The sequence below is a fragment of the Mixophyes fleayi genome, chromosome 4 (assembly GCF_038048845.1).
Source record: "Mixophyes fleayi isolate aMixFle1 chromosome 4, aMixFle1.hap1, whole genome shotgun sequence".
Classification (NCBI taxonomy): Eukaryota; Metazoa; Chordata; class Amphibia; order Anura; family Limnodynastidae; genus Mixophyes; species Mixophyes fleayi.
The window spans coordinates 2,065,037-2,083,642 of NC_134405.1; the positions used below are offsets into that span (position 1 = coordinate 2,065,037).

Below are 18,606 nucleotides of genomic sequence, written 5' to 3' on the forward strand. Positions count from 1 at the left end.
CAGATGGAGAAGACGTGCAGTCAAGTTGTGGTAGATATAACTTATTTCTGGATGTCTTCAGATGTTGTTCAATGTGTGTTTCACTGTGTTCTATAACTGGGCATTTCCTAACACTTTGTGAGAACCCCACGTACTATAGGAACCCCCAAGAGCCACACCCAAAACACGTTTCACCTTAGATTGAATGTTAAGATATAGTGAGGCTGATTTCAGAACAAGTTACGTCTTTGATCACCGGTCAGCTGAGCGATAGGAATTCAAGTGCCCTGTGTCAGGCTAGATAAGAAGTAGACCAACATGGTGTTGTAACATTATCTTCAATGATCATATCTCTACCACATGTAATAAATACTAACAGAATGATGTTATATACTCTAAAAGGCACAAAATGAGCCGAGATGAGTCACTGATAGTAATGAGATGAAATGAGCTTCAGATAATGGAGAGCATTAGAGTTCAGTATTTCCGGATGTTATGTATTTTTTGAAAAAGTAAAAAACACTTCTATTTGTAGAGTAGAAAGTGAGACACGTCCATTTTGTGCTGAATGCTTATGAAACAGAATGAGAGGCGATGAGGAAAGTGTTTGGAAAGGAAGAGATCATATTATATAAATTCTCTTTGGTATCCATGTGAGTGTATCATTTGCGCTGAACATTACACATGTGCTGTAATTAGATCAACATCTTACTTTGGTGTAGTCACATAGGACGTCCCATCCACCCATCTCCAGCTGCCGTCCACATCTGTCAGACCGATCCATGTGGTGATCCCCTGGGTCAGCTTACTTACATAATCCTTCACCAAAGCAGAAATACAGATCATTACACTGATCAATACACATCTAACTGCTGTCTATATACTTGTCCAGTCGGACACACAAGTTGTTCTCCTAACTGTGACTACAGTGCCCACATATATACTTATACACCCATCTCTGGGCTATGTACACCCACATTTACTTATACACCCATCTCTGGGCTCTGTACACCCACATTTACTTATACACCCATCTCTGGGCTCTGTACACCCTCATTTACTTATACACCCATCTCTGGTCTATGTGCGCCCACATTCACTTATACACCCATCTCTGGGCTATGTGTACCCACTTATATACTTATACACATATCTTTGGACTCTGTACACCCACATTTCCTTATACACCCACCTATGGACTATGTACACCCACATTTACTTATACATCCATCTCTGGACTATGTACACCCACATTTACTTATACACCCATCTCTGGGCTCTGTACACCCACATTTACTTATACACCCATCTCTGTACTATGTACACCCACATTTACTTATACACCCATCTCTGTACTATGTGTACCCACATTTACTTATACACCCATCTCTGTACTCTGTGTACCCACATTTACTTATACACCCATCTCTGTACTATGTACACCCACATTTACTTATACACCCATCTCTGTACTATGTGCACCCACATTTACTTATACACCCATCTCTGTACTATGTACACCCACATTTACTTATACACCCATCTCTGGGCCATGTGTACCCACATTTACTTATACACCCATCTCTGGACTATGTGCACCCACATTTACTTATACACCCATCTCTGGACTATGTGCACCCACATTTACTTATACACCCATCTCTGGACTATGTGCGCCCACATTTACTGTACACCCATCTCTGTACTATGTACACCCACATTTACTTATACACCCATCTTTGGACTATGTGCACCCACATGTACTTATACAGCTACATTTAGTTACACTCGCACACTATACTAGATTAGTGATGTACACAACATTTCTCCCCCATATCTAGGGATGATCCAGTAATCTCCTGGTGCCCCTCACTCTCCCCCATACCTAGATATCTATAGATCTCCTAGGATGATCCATCCTTACTCACCTGCTCCTCAGCATTGTTTATTACGACCAGATGAGACTTTCTACCTTCACAGTCTTTCTTGGCTGTAGACCATGGGCGCATATATTTGGAGACAGAATAACAGCTGAAACCGTAATATCTCCAGCCAGAGCTGCAGAGAGGGTCCTGAGTACCTGCAGGAGATGATGATGGTTTAGGATGAATTCTAGAAAATGGTCGGTGGTTAGATCGAGAACCTTTCGTGACATGTTACAACCATCCACATAGAACATGTGGCTGCAGTTACAGGAAGTAGATGAAACTGATGTCAGGTCTCTTTCAGATTAATTATAATTATTACCACTTTTGACTTCTATAACAATCCTACAGGAAGGAAGAGAGTCCAATATAATTCTCCTGCCTCCTTCCCTTTCTACTTGTGGGGCAGGCAGGAGAAGTTATACTGTACGGTTGTCTATACACACAATGTAAGAAGAGATACTGAGAACTACGCCCACCATACAGCACAAGAGGAGTAACACTGTGCTGTTGCCATTACATACAGAATAAGAGCAGATACTGAGAATACACCCAGAATACAGAATAGAGAAGAAGAACTGTGCATCTCATCATTACAAAGAGTTAAGCAGTGACGTTCCCAGATGGTTAGGACTGGGATTGTTTTAAGGAATCAGGGACATTGATCACATATTAGGTGATATCATGTGATGGGGATAAGAAATGAGGACACTAGAGGTGACTGGAGACAATGGTTGGATCTGGATGTTTGGGTGTTGTTGGGAAATAGGTTTGGTGGGTAAGTGCTCTGGTGGGTGGCTTAGTATGAACTCACCATTTTCTTTTCGGATCTCTTCTCTCAATTTTCCAATAGCATTTAATATCCTCTGAACATCGCTCTGAAGTGACCCTGTGATATGGAGAATACCGGTTACTTACAGTCCCAGCAGATATTTATCTGACCCCTCATAGTAATTCCAGATAACCAAACAATCTCTATATCTGTGAGTTGTCCCCTATTCTCTCCCCCACCCCATCTCCATAAGACTCAGCAATCACTATCTCAGATCTAGCAGTGCCACATTAATACCTCATATTACCCATGTCCCGGTCACCAGGCTATGGGACAGGGGTGATTTATAGGGGCTCAGGGACCACTTTACAAAAATCATTTATAATGCTAATTAATATGATTTTTTAGAAAATTACTAATTGCATCTCACATCGGAAGTCTACCCCACCCGCATTTACTATAACTAGTAGATACACAGAATTATAAATATATATATATATATATATACTATATACACACACAATGGATTGCAAAAGGATTCAATCCGCTAAAGCGTCAACAGATTTGTCTGTATTTCAAAAGGAACTTACACAGAATGCTCCAAAAAGTAATTTTATTGGGAACCAGTAGGCTATTAAAGTGAATTTTAAACATTTTTTATTTGTCTACAGATTTTAAAAAAATAAGGACTGAAAAATGTGTTTGCTAAAGTAATAAAACCAGTGGTGGGAATCAAATATATTAAACAACCAGTTCTCTGCCCTAATGACCATTAAAAGTATAAAAAAATATATACTGAAATGTATTCTAATATGTCATGCATTTAATAGTCAAATAAGAACAATAAAAGAGATACACAAAACTACATTGTTATAACAAATAGTTTTAAAATGTTAAAATAATATTAAAGAATAACTTACCTGACAAAAATCTGTTATTTAATATTATATTCATATAATGCCACAATAATGCCCCCAGTTCATATTATGCCACAGTAATGCCCCCAGTTCATATTATGCCACAGTGATGCCCCCAGTTCATATAATGCCACAGTAATGCCCCCAGTTCATATTATGCCACAGTGATGCCCCCAGTTCATATTATGCCACAGTAATGGCTCACTTGATCACACTCTGTCATGCTGCCTTCCTTTGCTCCCCTTTCACACTCTGCCATGATGCCTTCCTTGTGCTCCCCTTTCACAGTCTGTCATGCTGCCTTCCTTGTGCTCCCCTTTCACACTCTGCCATGCTGCCTTCCTATGCTCCCCTTTCACACTCTGCCATGCTGCCTTCCTTGTGCTCCCCTTTCACACTCTGCCATGCTGCCTTTCTTTGCTCCCCTTTCATACTCTGCCATGATGCCTTCCTTTGCTCCCCTTTCACAGTCTGTCATGCTGCCTTCCTTGTGCTCCCCTTTCACACTCTGCCATGCTGCCTTTCTTTGCTCCCCTTTCACACTCTGCCATGCTGCCTTCCTTTGCTCTGCCATGCTGCCTTCCTTTGCTCCCCTTTCACTGTCTGCCATGATGCCTTCCTTTGCTCCCCTTTCACAGTCTGTCATGCTGCCTTCCTTGTGCTCCCCTTTCACACTCTGCCATGCTGCCTTTCTTTGCTCCCCTTTCACACTCTGCCATGCTGCCTTCCTTTGCTCTGCCATGCTGCCTTCCTTTGCTCCCCTTTCACTGTCTGCCATGCTGCCTTTCTTTGCTCCCCTTTCACACTCTGCCATGCTGCCTTCCTTTGCTCTGCCATGCTGCCTTCCTTTGCTCCCCTTTCACTGTCTGCCATGCTGCCTTCCTTTGCTCCCCTTTCACACTCTGCCATGCTGCCTTCTTTTGCTCACCTTTCACAGTCTGTCATGCTGCCTTCCTTTGCTCCCCTTTCACACTCTGCCATGCTGCCTTCCTTCTGCTCCCCTTTCACACTCTGCCATGCTGCCTTTCTTTGCTCCCCTTTCACACTCTGCCATGATGCCTTCCTTCTGCTCCCCTTTCACACTCTGCCATGCTGCCTTTCTTTGCTCCCCTTTCACACTCTGCCATGCTGCCTTCCTTGTGCTCCCCTTTCACACTCTGCCATGCTGCCTTCCTTTGCTCCACTTTCACACTCTGCCATGCTGCCTTCCTTTGCTCCCCTTTCACACTCTGCCATGCTGCCTTCCTTGTGCTTCCCTTTCACACTCTGCCATGCTGCCTTTCTTTGCTCCCCTTTCACACTCTGCCATGCTGCCTTCCTTGTGTTCCCCTTTCACAGTCTGTCATGCTGCCTTCCTTGTGCTCCCCTTTCACACTCTGCCATGCTGCCTTTCTTTGCTCCCCTTTCACACTCTGCCATGCTGCCTTCCTATGCTCCCCTTTCACACTCTGCCATGATGCCTTCCTCGTGCTCCCCTTTCACACTCTGCCATGCTGCCTTCCTTGTGCTCCCCTTTCACACTCTGCCATGCTGCCTTCCTTTGCTCCCCTTTCACACTCTGCCATGCTGCCTTCCTTTGCTTCCCTTTCACACTCTGCCATGCTGCCTTCCTTTGCTCCCCTTTCACACTCTGCCATGCTGCCTTCCTTTGCTCCCCTTTCACACTCTGCCATGCTGCCTTCCTTTGCTTCCCTTTCACACTCTGCCATGCTGCCTTTCTTTGCTTCCCTTTCACACTCTGCCATGCTGCCTTCCTTGTGCTCCCCTTTCACACTCTGCCATGCTGCCTTCCTTTCCTTCCCTTTCACACTCTGCCATGCTGCCTTCCTTTCCTTCCCTTTCACACTCTGCCATGCTGCCTTCCTTTGCTCCCCTTTCACACTCTGCCATGCTGCCTTCCTTTGCTTCCCTTTCACACTCTGCCATGCTGCCTTCCTTTGCTCCACTTTCACACTCTGCCATGCTGCCTTCCTATGCTCCCCTTTCACACTCTGCCATGCTGCCTTCCTTTGCTCCCCTTTCACACTCTGCCATGCTGCCTTCCTTTGCTTCCCTTTCACACTCTGCCATGCTGCCTTCCTTTGCTCCCCTTTCACACTCTGCCATGCTGCCTTCCTTTGCTCCCCTTTCACACTCTGCCATGCTGCCTTCCTTTGCTCCCCTTTCACACTCTGCCATGCTGCCTTCCTTGTGCTCCCCTTTCACACTCTGCCATGCTGCCTTCCTTTGCTTCCCTTTCACACTCTGCCATGCTGCCTTTCTTTGCTTCCCTTTCACACTCTGCCATGCTGCCTTCCTTGTGCTCCCCTTTCACACTCTGCCATGCTGCCTTCCTTTCCTTCCCTTTCACACTCTGCCATGCTGCCTTCCTCATGCTCCACTTTCACTGTCTGCCATGCTGCCTTCCTTTGCTTCCCTTTCACACTCTGCCATGCTGCCTTCCTCATGCTCCACTTTCACTGTCTGCCATGCTGCCTTTCTTTGCTCCCTTTTCACACTCTGCCATGCTGCCTTCCTTTGCTCCTCTTTGCTCCGTTCCTTCACTTACCTTTTCTATTGGCTTCTTTCTTCTCTTTTATTCTCTTCTTGTCATCTGTCGTCTTCCTTACTTGCTTGCCGCCGACTCCTCTCTGCACATTTCCTTACTGAATGTCGGGCGTGACTTGATGACGTCATGCCCAGCATTCAGTGCAGACGGAGCAGGGAGGAGGAGGTGCTGAAAACGTAGAGAGGTGAGTTTTTTTTCAAGGAGCCTGCTCCCCCCAATAGCACAATGGGAGGACTCAGCCTGTAGTCACTGGTCCGCCGAACCGACCCTAAAATTATATATTGGTTCTGGCGAACCGGTGAGAACCGGCTGAATCCCACCACTGGTTTAATCCCTGCAGACTAGTATATCCACATTTTGACCAATAACATCTGTAAGTCATTTGGGGTAAGTTTCTACCAGGTTTGCACACTGTTTAGGAGTGATATTTGCCTGGTCTTCCTTTAAGATTTGCTCCAGGTTGTTCAGTTTGGTTGGATGACGGTTGTGAACTGTAATTTTCAGATTTTCAATTGTACTGATATCTGGATTTTGACTTGCCCATTGTAGAACATTGATTTTGTTGTTCATCCACTCCAGTGTTGATTGTGCTTGGTGTCATTGTCCCGATGAAAGCTGAATTTTCTCCTAAGCTTTCTAGCAGATTGAAGCAGGTCATCTTGCATTACCTCCCTGGATCTCGCACCATCCATCCGTCCTTTAATCTTACCAAGATGCCCAGTCCCCGATGAGGAATCCCCACAAAATGATGCTGCATTCTTCACTGTTGGGATGGTGTTTGCTGAGGAATGGGCAGTGTTAGGTTTGCACCAGACGTAACATTTTTAACTAGGGCCAAAAAGCTACATTTTTGCCTCATCTGACCACAAAACCTTAGCCCACATTTTAACCGGGTCAATATGATATTTTCTGGCAAACTCAAGCTGTTCATTGATGTGATTTTTCTCCAGTAGTTGCTTCTTTCAGCCACCTCACACACAGACCAGCTGTATGCAGAGACCTTGATATGGGTGACTGGTCACCTTACCTCCTGTGTCAGTCACTGATCTCTGTAGCTCCTTTACAGTGATAGATGTCCTCTCTGTGGCTTCCCTCACAAGTCCCCTTCTTGCTCTGATCCTGAGGTTTGAGGGACGGCTTGGTCTAGGCACTGCCTGGCGTCACGTCTTTTCACTAGAAATATCACTGACTGGTATTGACGCTACTAAGCTGGGAGGCGCAGAGTCTAACGCACCACCGGTGTTCACCAGGGACCCCCACAAGGAGATATGAGCTTTGCTGCGTGTGATGCGCAGGTCGCGGTTCTCCCAGATAGTCACCAGTGCAATGAATGGAGAGTAGTCAGACAGGTCGAGTCGAAACCAGAGAAGCGCAGTACCACGGAGGGAAGACAAAAGAGTAATCAGGAACGGTCCAAGGGTCATTACCAGCGCAGGCAGCGAAGTACAAGGGGAGATCCGGGAGAGTAGTCAGAGAAGCCAAGGAATAGGTACACAGGAGACAAACTGGAACAATGATAATGCTGGAGCTGGATCGAACAAATACTCTGGCACCCTAATGGTGCCAGAGTGGGATTTAAATAGAGGGCAGCAGGAAATTGAGGGAGAGAGGATTTCCGGCAATCAGTCTCTGCTGATCGCTGGGCAGCGTCAGTGTTACCTATCAACAAGAGCGAATGCCGCGATCATGTGACCACATCCCATTGCTAGGCAACGTGACGAGAACTGCGGGCAGAGGGCGTCCATCTCCGGCACCCAACGGAGGTGCGGAGACGGCACCTGACAGTATCCTCTCCCTCTTTCTTGTGAGTAGCATAGGAATCCTGCAAGAATTTTGCCAACAGACGTGGGTCATGAATATCCTCCTCAAAGTCCCAAGACCTTTCTTCTGGGCCGTAGCCCCTCCAGTGAATTAGAAATTGTCGTCTTCCTCTAGAGATTTGAGTTTCTAAGATACATTCCACCAGAAATTCTTCACCCCTTATGGTCTTAAATGGGTCAAGAAAAGGAGATGTGTTGGAGAATTCGTTGAGAATGAGTGGTTTTAACAGAGATATATGGAATGTGTTATATATCCGAAGAGAAGCTGGTAGATGCAGTCTGTAGGTGACGGGATTAAACACATGGAAGATGGAAAAAGGCCCAATATAGCATGGAGCCAATTTCATAGTGGGACCCTTGAGTTTAAGGTTGCGTGTAGCTAACCACACTTTATCTCCTACCAGAAGTACTGGAAAATTCCTTCTGTGCCGATTCGAAAAGCGTTTGGAACGATCCGAAGACTGTAGTAACCTGGAACGTACTTGGGACCAAATTTGGGAAAAGTTGCGAATCATACTCTGTGCGGCAGGTACTGAGGAATCAGAAAGATTAGAAAAGGTGGGGAGAATAGGATGTCTCCAATAGATGGTAAAGAAGGGATAGTTACACGTAGACTCATGCTGATGGTTATTAGGAGTAAACTCTGCCCAGGGTAAAAGTTCACTCCAAGAAGATTGCTGATCCAAACAGTAGCACCTATGGAATGCCTCCAAGTCCTGATTGGTCCGTTCAGTCTGCCCATTAGTTTGCGGGTGTTACCCGGAGGAGAATTTTAGACTGATACCAAGCTGTTTGCAGAAGGACCTCCAGAATTGGAAGACAAATTGGACTCCACGATCAGAAATTATGTCCCTCGGGCAGCCATGGAGGCGAAAAATCTCTCGGAGGACCAGAAGTGCCAACTGGGAAGCGGAGGGTAGTCCTTTGAAAGGAATGAAGTGGGCTAATTTCAAAATGCGATCCAACACTACCCAGATAGTATTAAAACCGTGACTAGCAGGAGGGTCTGTGATAAAGTCCATGCTAATACTAAGCCATGGAATGTCTGCAATAGGAAGAGGATGGAGAAGACCGGCAGGATGAACAAATATATTTCTGGACATCGGAGGGCAATGAGGGCAACCAATATAGACAAGATAGGAGGGCAACCGTTTTCTTAACCCCAGCATGACCAGCGAATCTGGCGTTATGAGCCCATCTCAGGAGTTTAATGCGTAGATGTTCTTGCACAAAAGAGCGACCATGAGGAGGAGTCTTGAAAGAAGAATTGGTCAAGGCTAGAATCGTGGAAGGGTTGAGGATAGGTTTGGCAACCATGGGTGATGAGGCATCAGAGGAATCAAATGATCTGGACAGTGTGTCAGCACGAAGATTCTTGGTACCGGGCCGGAAGGTTAATATCAGCTGGAATCTGTTAAAGAATAGCAACCAGCGGGCTTGACGGGGGTTCAGGCATTGTGCAGACTGCAAGTATGTGAGATTTTTATGATCAGTAAACACTGTGATGGGAAAGCGTGCCCCCTCCAACAGGTAGCGTCATTCCTCTAAGGCGGTCTTGATGGCGAGAAGTTCTTTGTCACCGATCCCATAGTTGGCCTCACTAGCAGAGAACTTTTTGGAAAGGAAACCACAAGGAATGGGAAGACCTGCAGAATTCTTTTGAGACAGCACCGCTCCAATCCCAACAGAGGATGCGTCGACTTCCAAAAAGAACAGTTTATTCTGGTCGGGTTGAGATAAAACGGGTGCAAGCGTAAAGGCCTCCTTAATGGCTAGAAATGCTTGTACTGCCTCTAGAGACCAGGATTTTGATTGACCACCCTTCCGGGTAAGAAGAGTAATGGGAGATATTAGTGTGAAAAATCCCTTGCTGAATTGGCGATAATAATTCGCAAAGCCAATAAAACGTTGGGTAGCTTTGAGGTCGGAAGGCTGAGGCCAATTACGAATAGCCTCCAATTTGCTGGGATCCAGCCGAAGGTCAGAACCCGAAACTATATACCCCAAGAAGGGTACTTGGGAGCAATTGAAGAGACACTTCTCTAATTTGCAGAACAGCTGATTAGAGCGTAAACGAGAAAGCACCTCTTTGACATGCAGAAGATGAGTAGACAGGTCTTGTGAAAAAATTAGAATGACATCCAAATATATAACCACCGATTTATAGAGTAAATCCCTGAATATTTCATGAACAAAGTCCTGAAAGACAGATGTTGGGTTACAGAGCCCAAAAGGAATCACCAGGTATTCATAGTGGCCGGCTCTGGAATTAAATGCAATGAAATGTGCAACCACATTTCTGAGTTCTACAAAGGGGTCTTGTTTCCATGCAATGCATGTAACGTGTGTGACTAGTGTAATAAGGGAGCACTGTTCATTTTAGATTCTGAAAATTCAAACACAAGAGAGATGAAATCCCCTAATCCCCTTCTCCATTAGTTCTCTTCCAAATTTGTTGCCATTTACCTGATATTTCATCAGACAGAATCCTCTTCACCAATCTGTCGATCTCTGTCAGTTTGTTCATCATTGTGGTATCTGTAGATACAGAGGTTTTATGGGTAAATTCATCTCCTTTCCCTGGATTCATTCCTGCCTGGATCACTTGTGTCCCCCCATTTTCTGGGCTTGCACAGAGCACTTTCATGAAACATACTCTACAGAATCTGGCATATGTCTCATTCTGCCTGACCCCCAATATATGTAGGTATGTATAACAGTTATATTGCCTTCATTGTTTTAAATCATGGAAAGTGTTGTAAATATGAAGAAGAATCTCCAGTACATATGTGTTAGATTTCTGAGCCACAGATCCATCCCTTGTCCCTCACTCTCCCCCCAGCCACATGTGTGATATTTATTACCCCCAGTTCCATCTCTTGTCCCTCACTCTCCCTCAGCCACATAAATGTGTGATATTTATTACCCCCAGTTCCATCCCTTGTCCCTCACTCTCCCCCAGCCACATAAATGTGTGATTTTTATTACCCCCAGTTCCATCCCTTGTCCCTCACTCTCCCCCAGCCACATAGATGTGTGATATTTATTACTCCCAGTTCCATCCCTTGTCCCTTACTCTCCCCCAGCCACATAAATATGTGCTATTTATTACCCCCAGTTCCATCCCTTGTCCCTCACTCTCCCCCCAGCCACATAGATGTGTGATATTTATTACCCCAGTTCCATCCCTTGTCCCTCACTCTCCCCCAGCCACATAGATGTGTGATATTTATTACCCCCAGTTCCATCCCTTGTCCCTCACTCTCCCCAGCCACATAAATGTGTGATATTTATTACTCCCAGTTCCATCCCTTGTCCCTTACTCTCCCCCAGCCACATAAATATGTGCTATTTATTACCCCCAGTTCCATCCCTTGTCCCTTACTCTCCCCCAGCCACATAAATATGTGCTATTTATTACCCCCAGTTCCATCCCTTGTCCCTCACTCTCCCCCCAGCCACATAGATGTGTGATATTTATTACCCCAGTTCCATCCCTTGTCCCTCACTCTCCCCCAGCCACATAGATGTGTGATATTTATTACCCCCAGTTCCATCCCTTGTCCCTCACTCTCCCCAGCCACATAAATGTGTGATATTTATTACTCCCAGTTCCATCCCTTGTCCCTTACTCTCCCCCAGCCACATAAATATGTGCTATTTATTACCCCCAGTTCCATCCCTTGTCCCTCACTCTCCCCCCAGCCACATAGATGTGTGATATTTATTACCCCAGTTCCATCCCTTGTCCCTCACTCTCCCCCAGCCACATAGATGTGTGATATTTATTACCCCCAGTTCCATCCCTTGTCCCTCGCTCTCCTCTGTTGTAGATCTCCATCTCTCACCTTTTAAAGTCTTTTTAATAAACAGCTCAATCTCCTTTAGTTTCTCCATCATTCCGGCACCTGAGAGCAATAAATATTAACAGGGTAAGAAGACCGAGACCCCAGTCTGCCCAAACCAATCACTGTGGGGACACTCACCGTCCTGAGCCAGAGACTCCACTTTTGTGTTTAGACTCGTATTCAGGTTTCTGAGCTTGGACTTCAGGTTCTTTTCTGTCTGGTTTACTCCATTGTCTAATGTATAAATAATGTCAATATTTATTATCTGTCCTCCTTCTCAATAAGTGTGACCCTGATGCATTGAGTGTGTAAATGTAGTGTAAGTGTGAATACAGCGTTAATGTGAATATCACATAAGTGTGAGTGTAGCTTGAATGTGACTAGTTCATGGACCTGCAAAGTTAGTAAGTGTGCAGACATTGTGACACTGGTAGTAGCAGTGAAATGAGCCATTATCAGTGAATAGTAGGACAAGGTGAGGTCGGGGGTCTGAGCGGTCAGTTATATAACTTAGAGTCAAACAAAAACGTGTGCTACATCTGTCAGCGTACTCTAAGGGGGTTTTATTCCAGTTTGGTATTATGCATTAAAATACAGCAAGGTGCGGTATTACCTGGCGCAAAGGAGTCAAATACAATACAGTAAAAACAGAGATTTAATACAAATTAATACATAGTGAGTGGTCCGGACCAGAACTACAGGCCAAGAAAAACAAAAACTGTTATAATCCAAACAACATGTAGAATACAAAAAGCAGAGGATGGTATATGCACGAAGGGAGGTTATCTGGTGCATATACCATCCTCTGCTTTTCATATTCTACATGTTGTTTGGATTATAACAGTTTTTGTTTTTCTTGGCCTGTAGTTCTGGTCCGGACCACTCACTATGTATTAATTTGTATTAAATCTCTGTTTTTACTGTATTGTATTTGACTCCTTTGCGCCAGGTAATACCGCACCTTGCTGTATTTTATTGACTTATTTAATACAAGTTATTGTCGTAAGGCAGCATTCTCACATAGTATATAAATTTCAGGAAGCGCGGTGTATCCCATGCTTCTCTGTTTACTGGTCTTATGCATTATATGTGTATATACTGTGTGAGTGTAGGTGTAGCATGGGAATATAATGTGAGTTTTGGGGTGCAGTGAGTGTTTATGTGTCGTGAGCGTTATTATAATGTATTATCTGAGTTTTGGGGTAGGCTTGGAGGATATAAAGTCAGGATAATATAATTTGAATGTAGGAATATTCCGCACTCACTTGTCATGGCCACAACGAGGATGATGATGATGAAAATAAGACCAGTATAGAGCAATGATAAACCACAGACCACATGGGGGGACTGCAGGACCTCTCTGCTCATTGTGTATTCTGTGGAGGACAGAATCAATTCACAAATATTTTACTACCGGATTCAACAAAATATCGTTTACAAAGTATGAAAAGTAGGGAGTTGGGATGGAGAAATATCTCTAATACAATATGTAGTCTGAAACTCCTCAAGTGAGAGAATATAATACAACCACTCTGTGCTATTATTAATTTTATATAGGCACAGAGGATCATCATCATCACCATTTATTGATATAGCGCCACTGATTCCGGAGCGCTGTACAGAGAACTCATTCACATCAGTCCCTGCCCCATTGGAGCTTACAGTCTAAATTGCCTAACATACACACACACAAACAGACAGACAGAGAGAAACTAGGGTCAATTTTTATAGCAGCCAATTAACCTACCAGTATGTTTTTGGAGTGTGGGAGGAAACCGGAGCACCCGAAGGAAACCCACGTAAACACGGGGAGAACATACAAACTCTACACAGATAAGGCCATGGCCGGGAATTGAACTCATGACCCCAGCGCTGTGAGGCAGAAGTGCTAACCACTGAGCCACTGTGCCCAGTAGAGCTTACAATTTAGTTGGGATTTCCTACTGGCCTCCATTGTTGTTGTTGGGGTGGCCAGTAACACTGAGATCTGCAAAACTGCCAAACTATTTACAGCCAACCAAATCTGACCCTGTATTTTCTAATGGTGCTCAAGAACTATGGTCAGTAAGGAGTCATTTTCATGCTGCCTCTGTGATACTTACCCTAAGTGGCAAGGGTTACTATTTCCGGGTCAGTCTTTGCAGACATACACATTATCTCTCATTTTCTCCTACATCTGGTATTTATTACGTGACAATAACAATGTAATCTTCACTGTCTTTGATCATTAACCTTTTAATTCATTGAGTTCCCAACACTCTGCTCTGGAAACCACCCCAGACCCAGAACAGATAGAAAGATCCAACCACTCTAGAATCCTCCACAGCAGGTGGACATAAGGCATCTAACTAACGAATAGCAAGAAGCCTCAATTGTACCCAGAGCTCCATTTAGGTCTCACTTTTTGGACCTCACAGTATCTTGGGTCTCTACTATGCTCCCCTAACCTAAATTAACTAGCCAGATGGCAGACTACTTTCTCTTCCACCATGGCTATGCATATGTGTTACATATTGCATAATGTTCCACCTACATTACAATGGGAATAAGAGTTTAGTGGACAATAATATCTTATCACACATCAATGTTGGTCAGGGGGTTAGAGAAATGTTTAAGTATAGAAATAACACATATGAGTCTCATGTGGACTCTGTAGTAATAGGGTAGAATAGCCCAGAGAGGGTAGGAGGATGGTTCAGGAATTTGATAAGCTGTCTCAAGGGATAAGATTTCATAGAATGCATGAACGTTTGGAGACAAGTCTTGTTGACAAGAGAAATAGAAATGTCAGGCGGGTAACTTCTGTTGGCGGGTGGGAATATTATTATCTCTGTTTTGAAATATTGAGTTTGAGGTGGAGAGAAGACATCCAAGACAAAGTGATAGAAAGACATTAAGTAACGTGCCCAACACTGATGGTGAGAGATCTGGGGGTAAATGTATCAAGCTGAGAGTTTTCCGGCGGGTTTGAAAAGTGGAGATGTTGCCTGTAGCAACCAATCAGATTCTAGCTGTCATTTTGAAGAATGTACTAAATAAATGATAGCTAAAATCTGATTGGTTTTTCAAACCCGCCAAAGAACTCTCAGCTTGGTACATTTATCCCCTGCAGTAGATCGGTAAATGACTGAGTCTTGTGATACTCCAACTGACAAAGGAAGCAGAGTGGAGGTGGATCCAGAGAAACCCAAAAGAGTGATTAGATAGGTAGAATGGGAACAAGGATAGTAGGTTGGATCTTACTAGTCATCAGTTGTATAGGGTCATAATCCTAAAGAATCCATGAGGAAATTTGTGTCAGTCATTAGTTAACTGGAGTCTTTATTATATATTTCCACCAGAAATATGTGTCAGCTTTCTATACTAACCATAAAAATGTTTTTTCTTTTATTACATACTTACCATCAAAAATGTTGGATCTGTTTTTCTTCTTACCACAAGGAATGGGAGGTCTGCCTAGTATACTAGTCATTGGCGAAGTGGGGTCAGCTTTTTATACTAGCTATAAGGAGTGTGGGATCTTCATTATACACTTAACACCAAAAATGTGGGTCTTCTTTGTCTTCTAAATGTGGGTCTGCATTGTATTGAAGTCATTGGTGGAACCAGGATCTGCCTTTAAAAGAAGCCATTACCACCAGAAATAAGATAATTGGGTTGTACCGTGTATACTTGCCACTACAAATGAAGAGCCACCATTGAAACCACACATTCATTTTATAGCTGACATTTATCATCGTCCCATATGATTTTTACCTTGTTTTTTCCACCACTTGATTCCAGAGCTATTGCTTGGTGTTATGTCCTCATCAAAGTTGTGGATTTCTAGATTGTCATTTGACATGTTCTAAGAAAAAAAGCATAATTAATACTTACTAGACATTGCTAGTTATTCTTATGACCATGCGTGCACATTCTCGTCCACCTGAATCCACCTCCTCAGAAGCCACCAGTATGGAGGAATGGAAATAGGCTGCTTTTTCTCAATAGAGAGAGGACAGATAACCAGAGTGGGCGGCAAGAATTAGAAAGGGGGAAGAGGAGAGAGTAGCAGAGAGGAAGAGAGAACTTGAAGAAGGAAGAAGAAATATGGTGAGTTCCAGAGAGGGGAAGAGGAGAGATAACCATATGGAGGGATATAGAACTACAAGGGTGGGAGGGACAACAGAGAATCAGAGGTGGGAGAGAAGAAAGAACTAGTGGTAGACAAAACAAGAAAATGTTTTGAAGGGTTGGAGGGCAACGAGATGAAGGAACCACAGAGGAGGAGAACCAGAGGGTGGTGAGAGAAGAGAGATCAACAATAAAGTGGAGAGAATCAGAGGAGGCGGAAAATAAAGAAAAACAGAAACGGGAGTGCAGACAGAGAACAGGATTGGGAAGATAGAAGAGAGAATCAGAAGATTGGAAAAGGGGAGAGCACCATAGAGGCGATTGAAGAAAGGAATGAAGAAATAGATAACAAAAAAGGGTAGAGAATAGAGAATTGGAAAAGGACAAAGAGGAGAGAGAATAGAGATGGGATAGCATCAGGGTAAAGAGAGACAACTGAAAAGTGTGAGTGGGAAACAGAGAGGGGAGAGACAGAGGAAACACAGAAAGGGAGAGAGGAGAAAGAATTGGAAAGTGAGGGAGAGAAGTAGAGTGGGGGGAAAACAAGTAAGACCATAAAGGGGAGTAAGGATAGAGAACAGGATTCGCGAGAGAGGAAAAAGAACCAGAAAGAAGGAGAGGAGAGAGAATAAGAGGGGGCAATCTTAAACAGAGTGTATATCGCACGGGTAGACTCTATTCCTCCTTATTTATTGATTATCAGGTTATTCATTTGTTATATTGACTATACCATTCATAAACATCAGAGGAGGGGTGCACCCACACATACAAATCAATAGACTGAAATTGGAAAGAATAAAGGGGGCAAGATGTGTTTTTAGGGCACTCACAGTCCAAACATTAATACTTCTAAATTTTATTCATATGCTATAAAATATTATAGTTATTTTCAAAATTGCATTATCCTTAAATAAACAAAAATTTAATTTATTAGTGAAATATTTAAAAAAGGGAAATAATAAGTATATTGATGAAGGTATAAACAACTGTTAAAAATGGCAGTTCAACACTGCCAGTGCCCGTTACTCTACTCTTAATATGAGACAATATGTCTTCCTATAAAGATGAATACTCTAATATAGATCTCTGCCAACTTGATATCATAGAAGGTATTTTTTTATATATGATTATACTTTGTATATATGTCAGGATTCCTTACCTGTCTGTGGCGATCGCTCCGGCTCCATACTTCCGGGTAGCGCTGTCGCGGTCATGTGATCTTAGAGGTGGGGAATTCAAACCTCGCTGCTACTTATGCCTCACTCTGACTCTCTCCTGTGTCAGAGAAACCAGTGATCTTAGCGTTCTAGATGTTTCTGATCCCTGTGCTTCCCTCGTTCTTCTTTCCTTGTGAATTCCTGCTGATCTACTGTGCACCGACCCAGCTTGTCTGATTAACCATTCAACACTCCACAGAGACTGCGCTGACCAAGCAAACGCTACAATCCCTAGGTCTTGAAGGCACTGTCCTATCCTCTCATCCTACCTAACTAATCGCCCCTTCAGTGTTAATTTCTCTGGATCCACCTCTGCTCCGCTTCCTTTATCAGTTGGAGACCACAAGGCTCAGTCCTAGGTCCTCTGCTATTCTCTATCTACACCACTTCTCTTGGAAATCTAATAAGCTCCTTTGGATTTCAGTATCATCTCTATGTGGATGATACACAAATTTATCTGTCCTCCCCTGATCTCTCACCATCTGTGTTGTCTCGCGTTACTGACTGTCTTTCTGCCATTTCATCTTGGATGTCTTCTCGCCAACTCAAACTCAATCTTTCAAAAACTGAATTAATAATATTCCCACCCAAAAACAGAAACTTCCTGCCTGACATTTCTATTTCTGTTGATAACATGACCATAAATCCCACCCCGCAAGCTTGTTGCTTAGGTGTATTCCTTGATTCACAACTGTCATTTATCCCCCACATCAACTCTATATCTAAATCCTGTTACATACACCTAAAGAACATTTCCAGAATATGCACATATCTGACACAAGACACCGCAAAAACATTAATTCATGCACTCATCATCTCCCCCATCGACTATTGCAATTCCCTCCTTACTGGTCTTCCCAAAGTCAGACTTGAACCCCTACAATCTATTTTGCACGCAGCGGCTAGATTGATTTTCCTTGCAAACCGTTGTTCCTCTGCTGAGCCACTCTGTCAGTCTCTACATTGGCTGCCTGTATTTCAATGAATCCAATATAAAATTCTTCTACTAACATATAAGGCCATCAACAAAATTGCACTGACATACATTTCCTCACTTGTCTCGAAATTTTCGATATTCGACACCTCCGTTCTGCACATGATCTACGTCTCTCCTCCACTCTCATCACATCCTCCCATTCTCGGTTACAGGATTTTTTCCGGGCTGCACCCACTTTGTGGAATTCCCTCCCACGCACAATAAGACCTCTAGTCTTCAAACCTTCAAGCGTTCACTGAAAACCCACCTCTTCAGACAAGGTTATAATATTCCTCAACCACCATCTTAATTTCCCTAGATTACCCTATTACCATCCTCTACACAGCTAACGCAAGACAACAACCCTCTGACCAACATTGCCACACACACAGCACACTCAATACTTTTACCTTTGCATTCTAGCTGGTCCATTGTGCAATATGATGTAGCACATGCCCTTGTGTTTCAAACTCCCATTGTCCTATAGATTG

General features: G+C 43.7%; 1 protein-coding gene across 1 annotated transcript in view; it reads right to left on the reverse strand.

Moving 5' to 3' along the window:
* The window catches only part of LOC142149612 (asialoglycoprotein receptor 1-like), a 32,875-nt gene extending 17,222 nt beyond the window's left edge, over positions 1-15,653 (reverse strand). The window contains exons 1-8 of the mRNA XM_075204936.1: positions 15,566-15,653; positions 13,075-13,185; positions 11,948-12,043; positions 11,810-11,869; positions 10,428-10,499; positions 2,719-2,793; positions 1,908-2,059; positions 692-798 (exon numbers count right to left, since the gene is read on the reverse strand). Coding sequence (XP_075061037.1) covers positions 692-798; positions 1,908-2,059; positions 2,719-2,793; positions 10,428-10,499; positions 11,810-11,869; positions 11,948-12,043; positions 13,075-13,185; positions 15,566-15,653 — 761 coding nt within the window. The remainder of the gene's footprint in view (positions 1-691; positions 799-1,907; positions 2,060-2,718; positions 2,794-10,427; positions 10,500-11,809; positions 11,870-11,947; positions 12,044-13,074; positions 13,186-15,565) is intronic.
* Between the last annotated feature and the right edge of the window lie 2,953 nt (positions 15,654-18,606).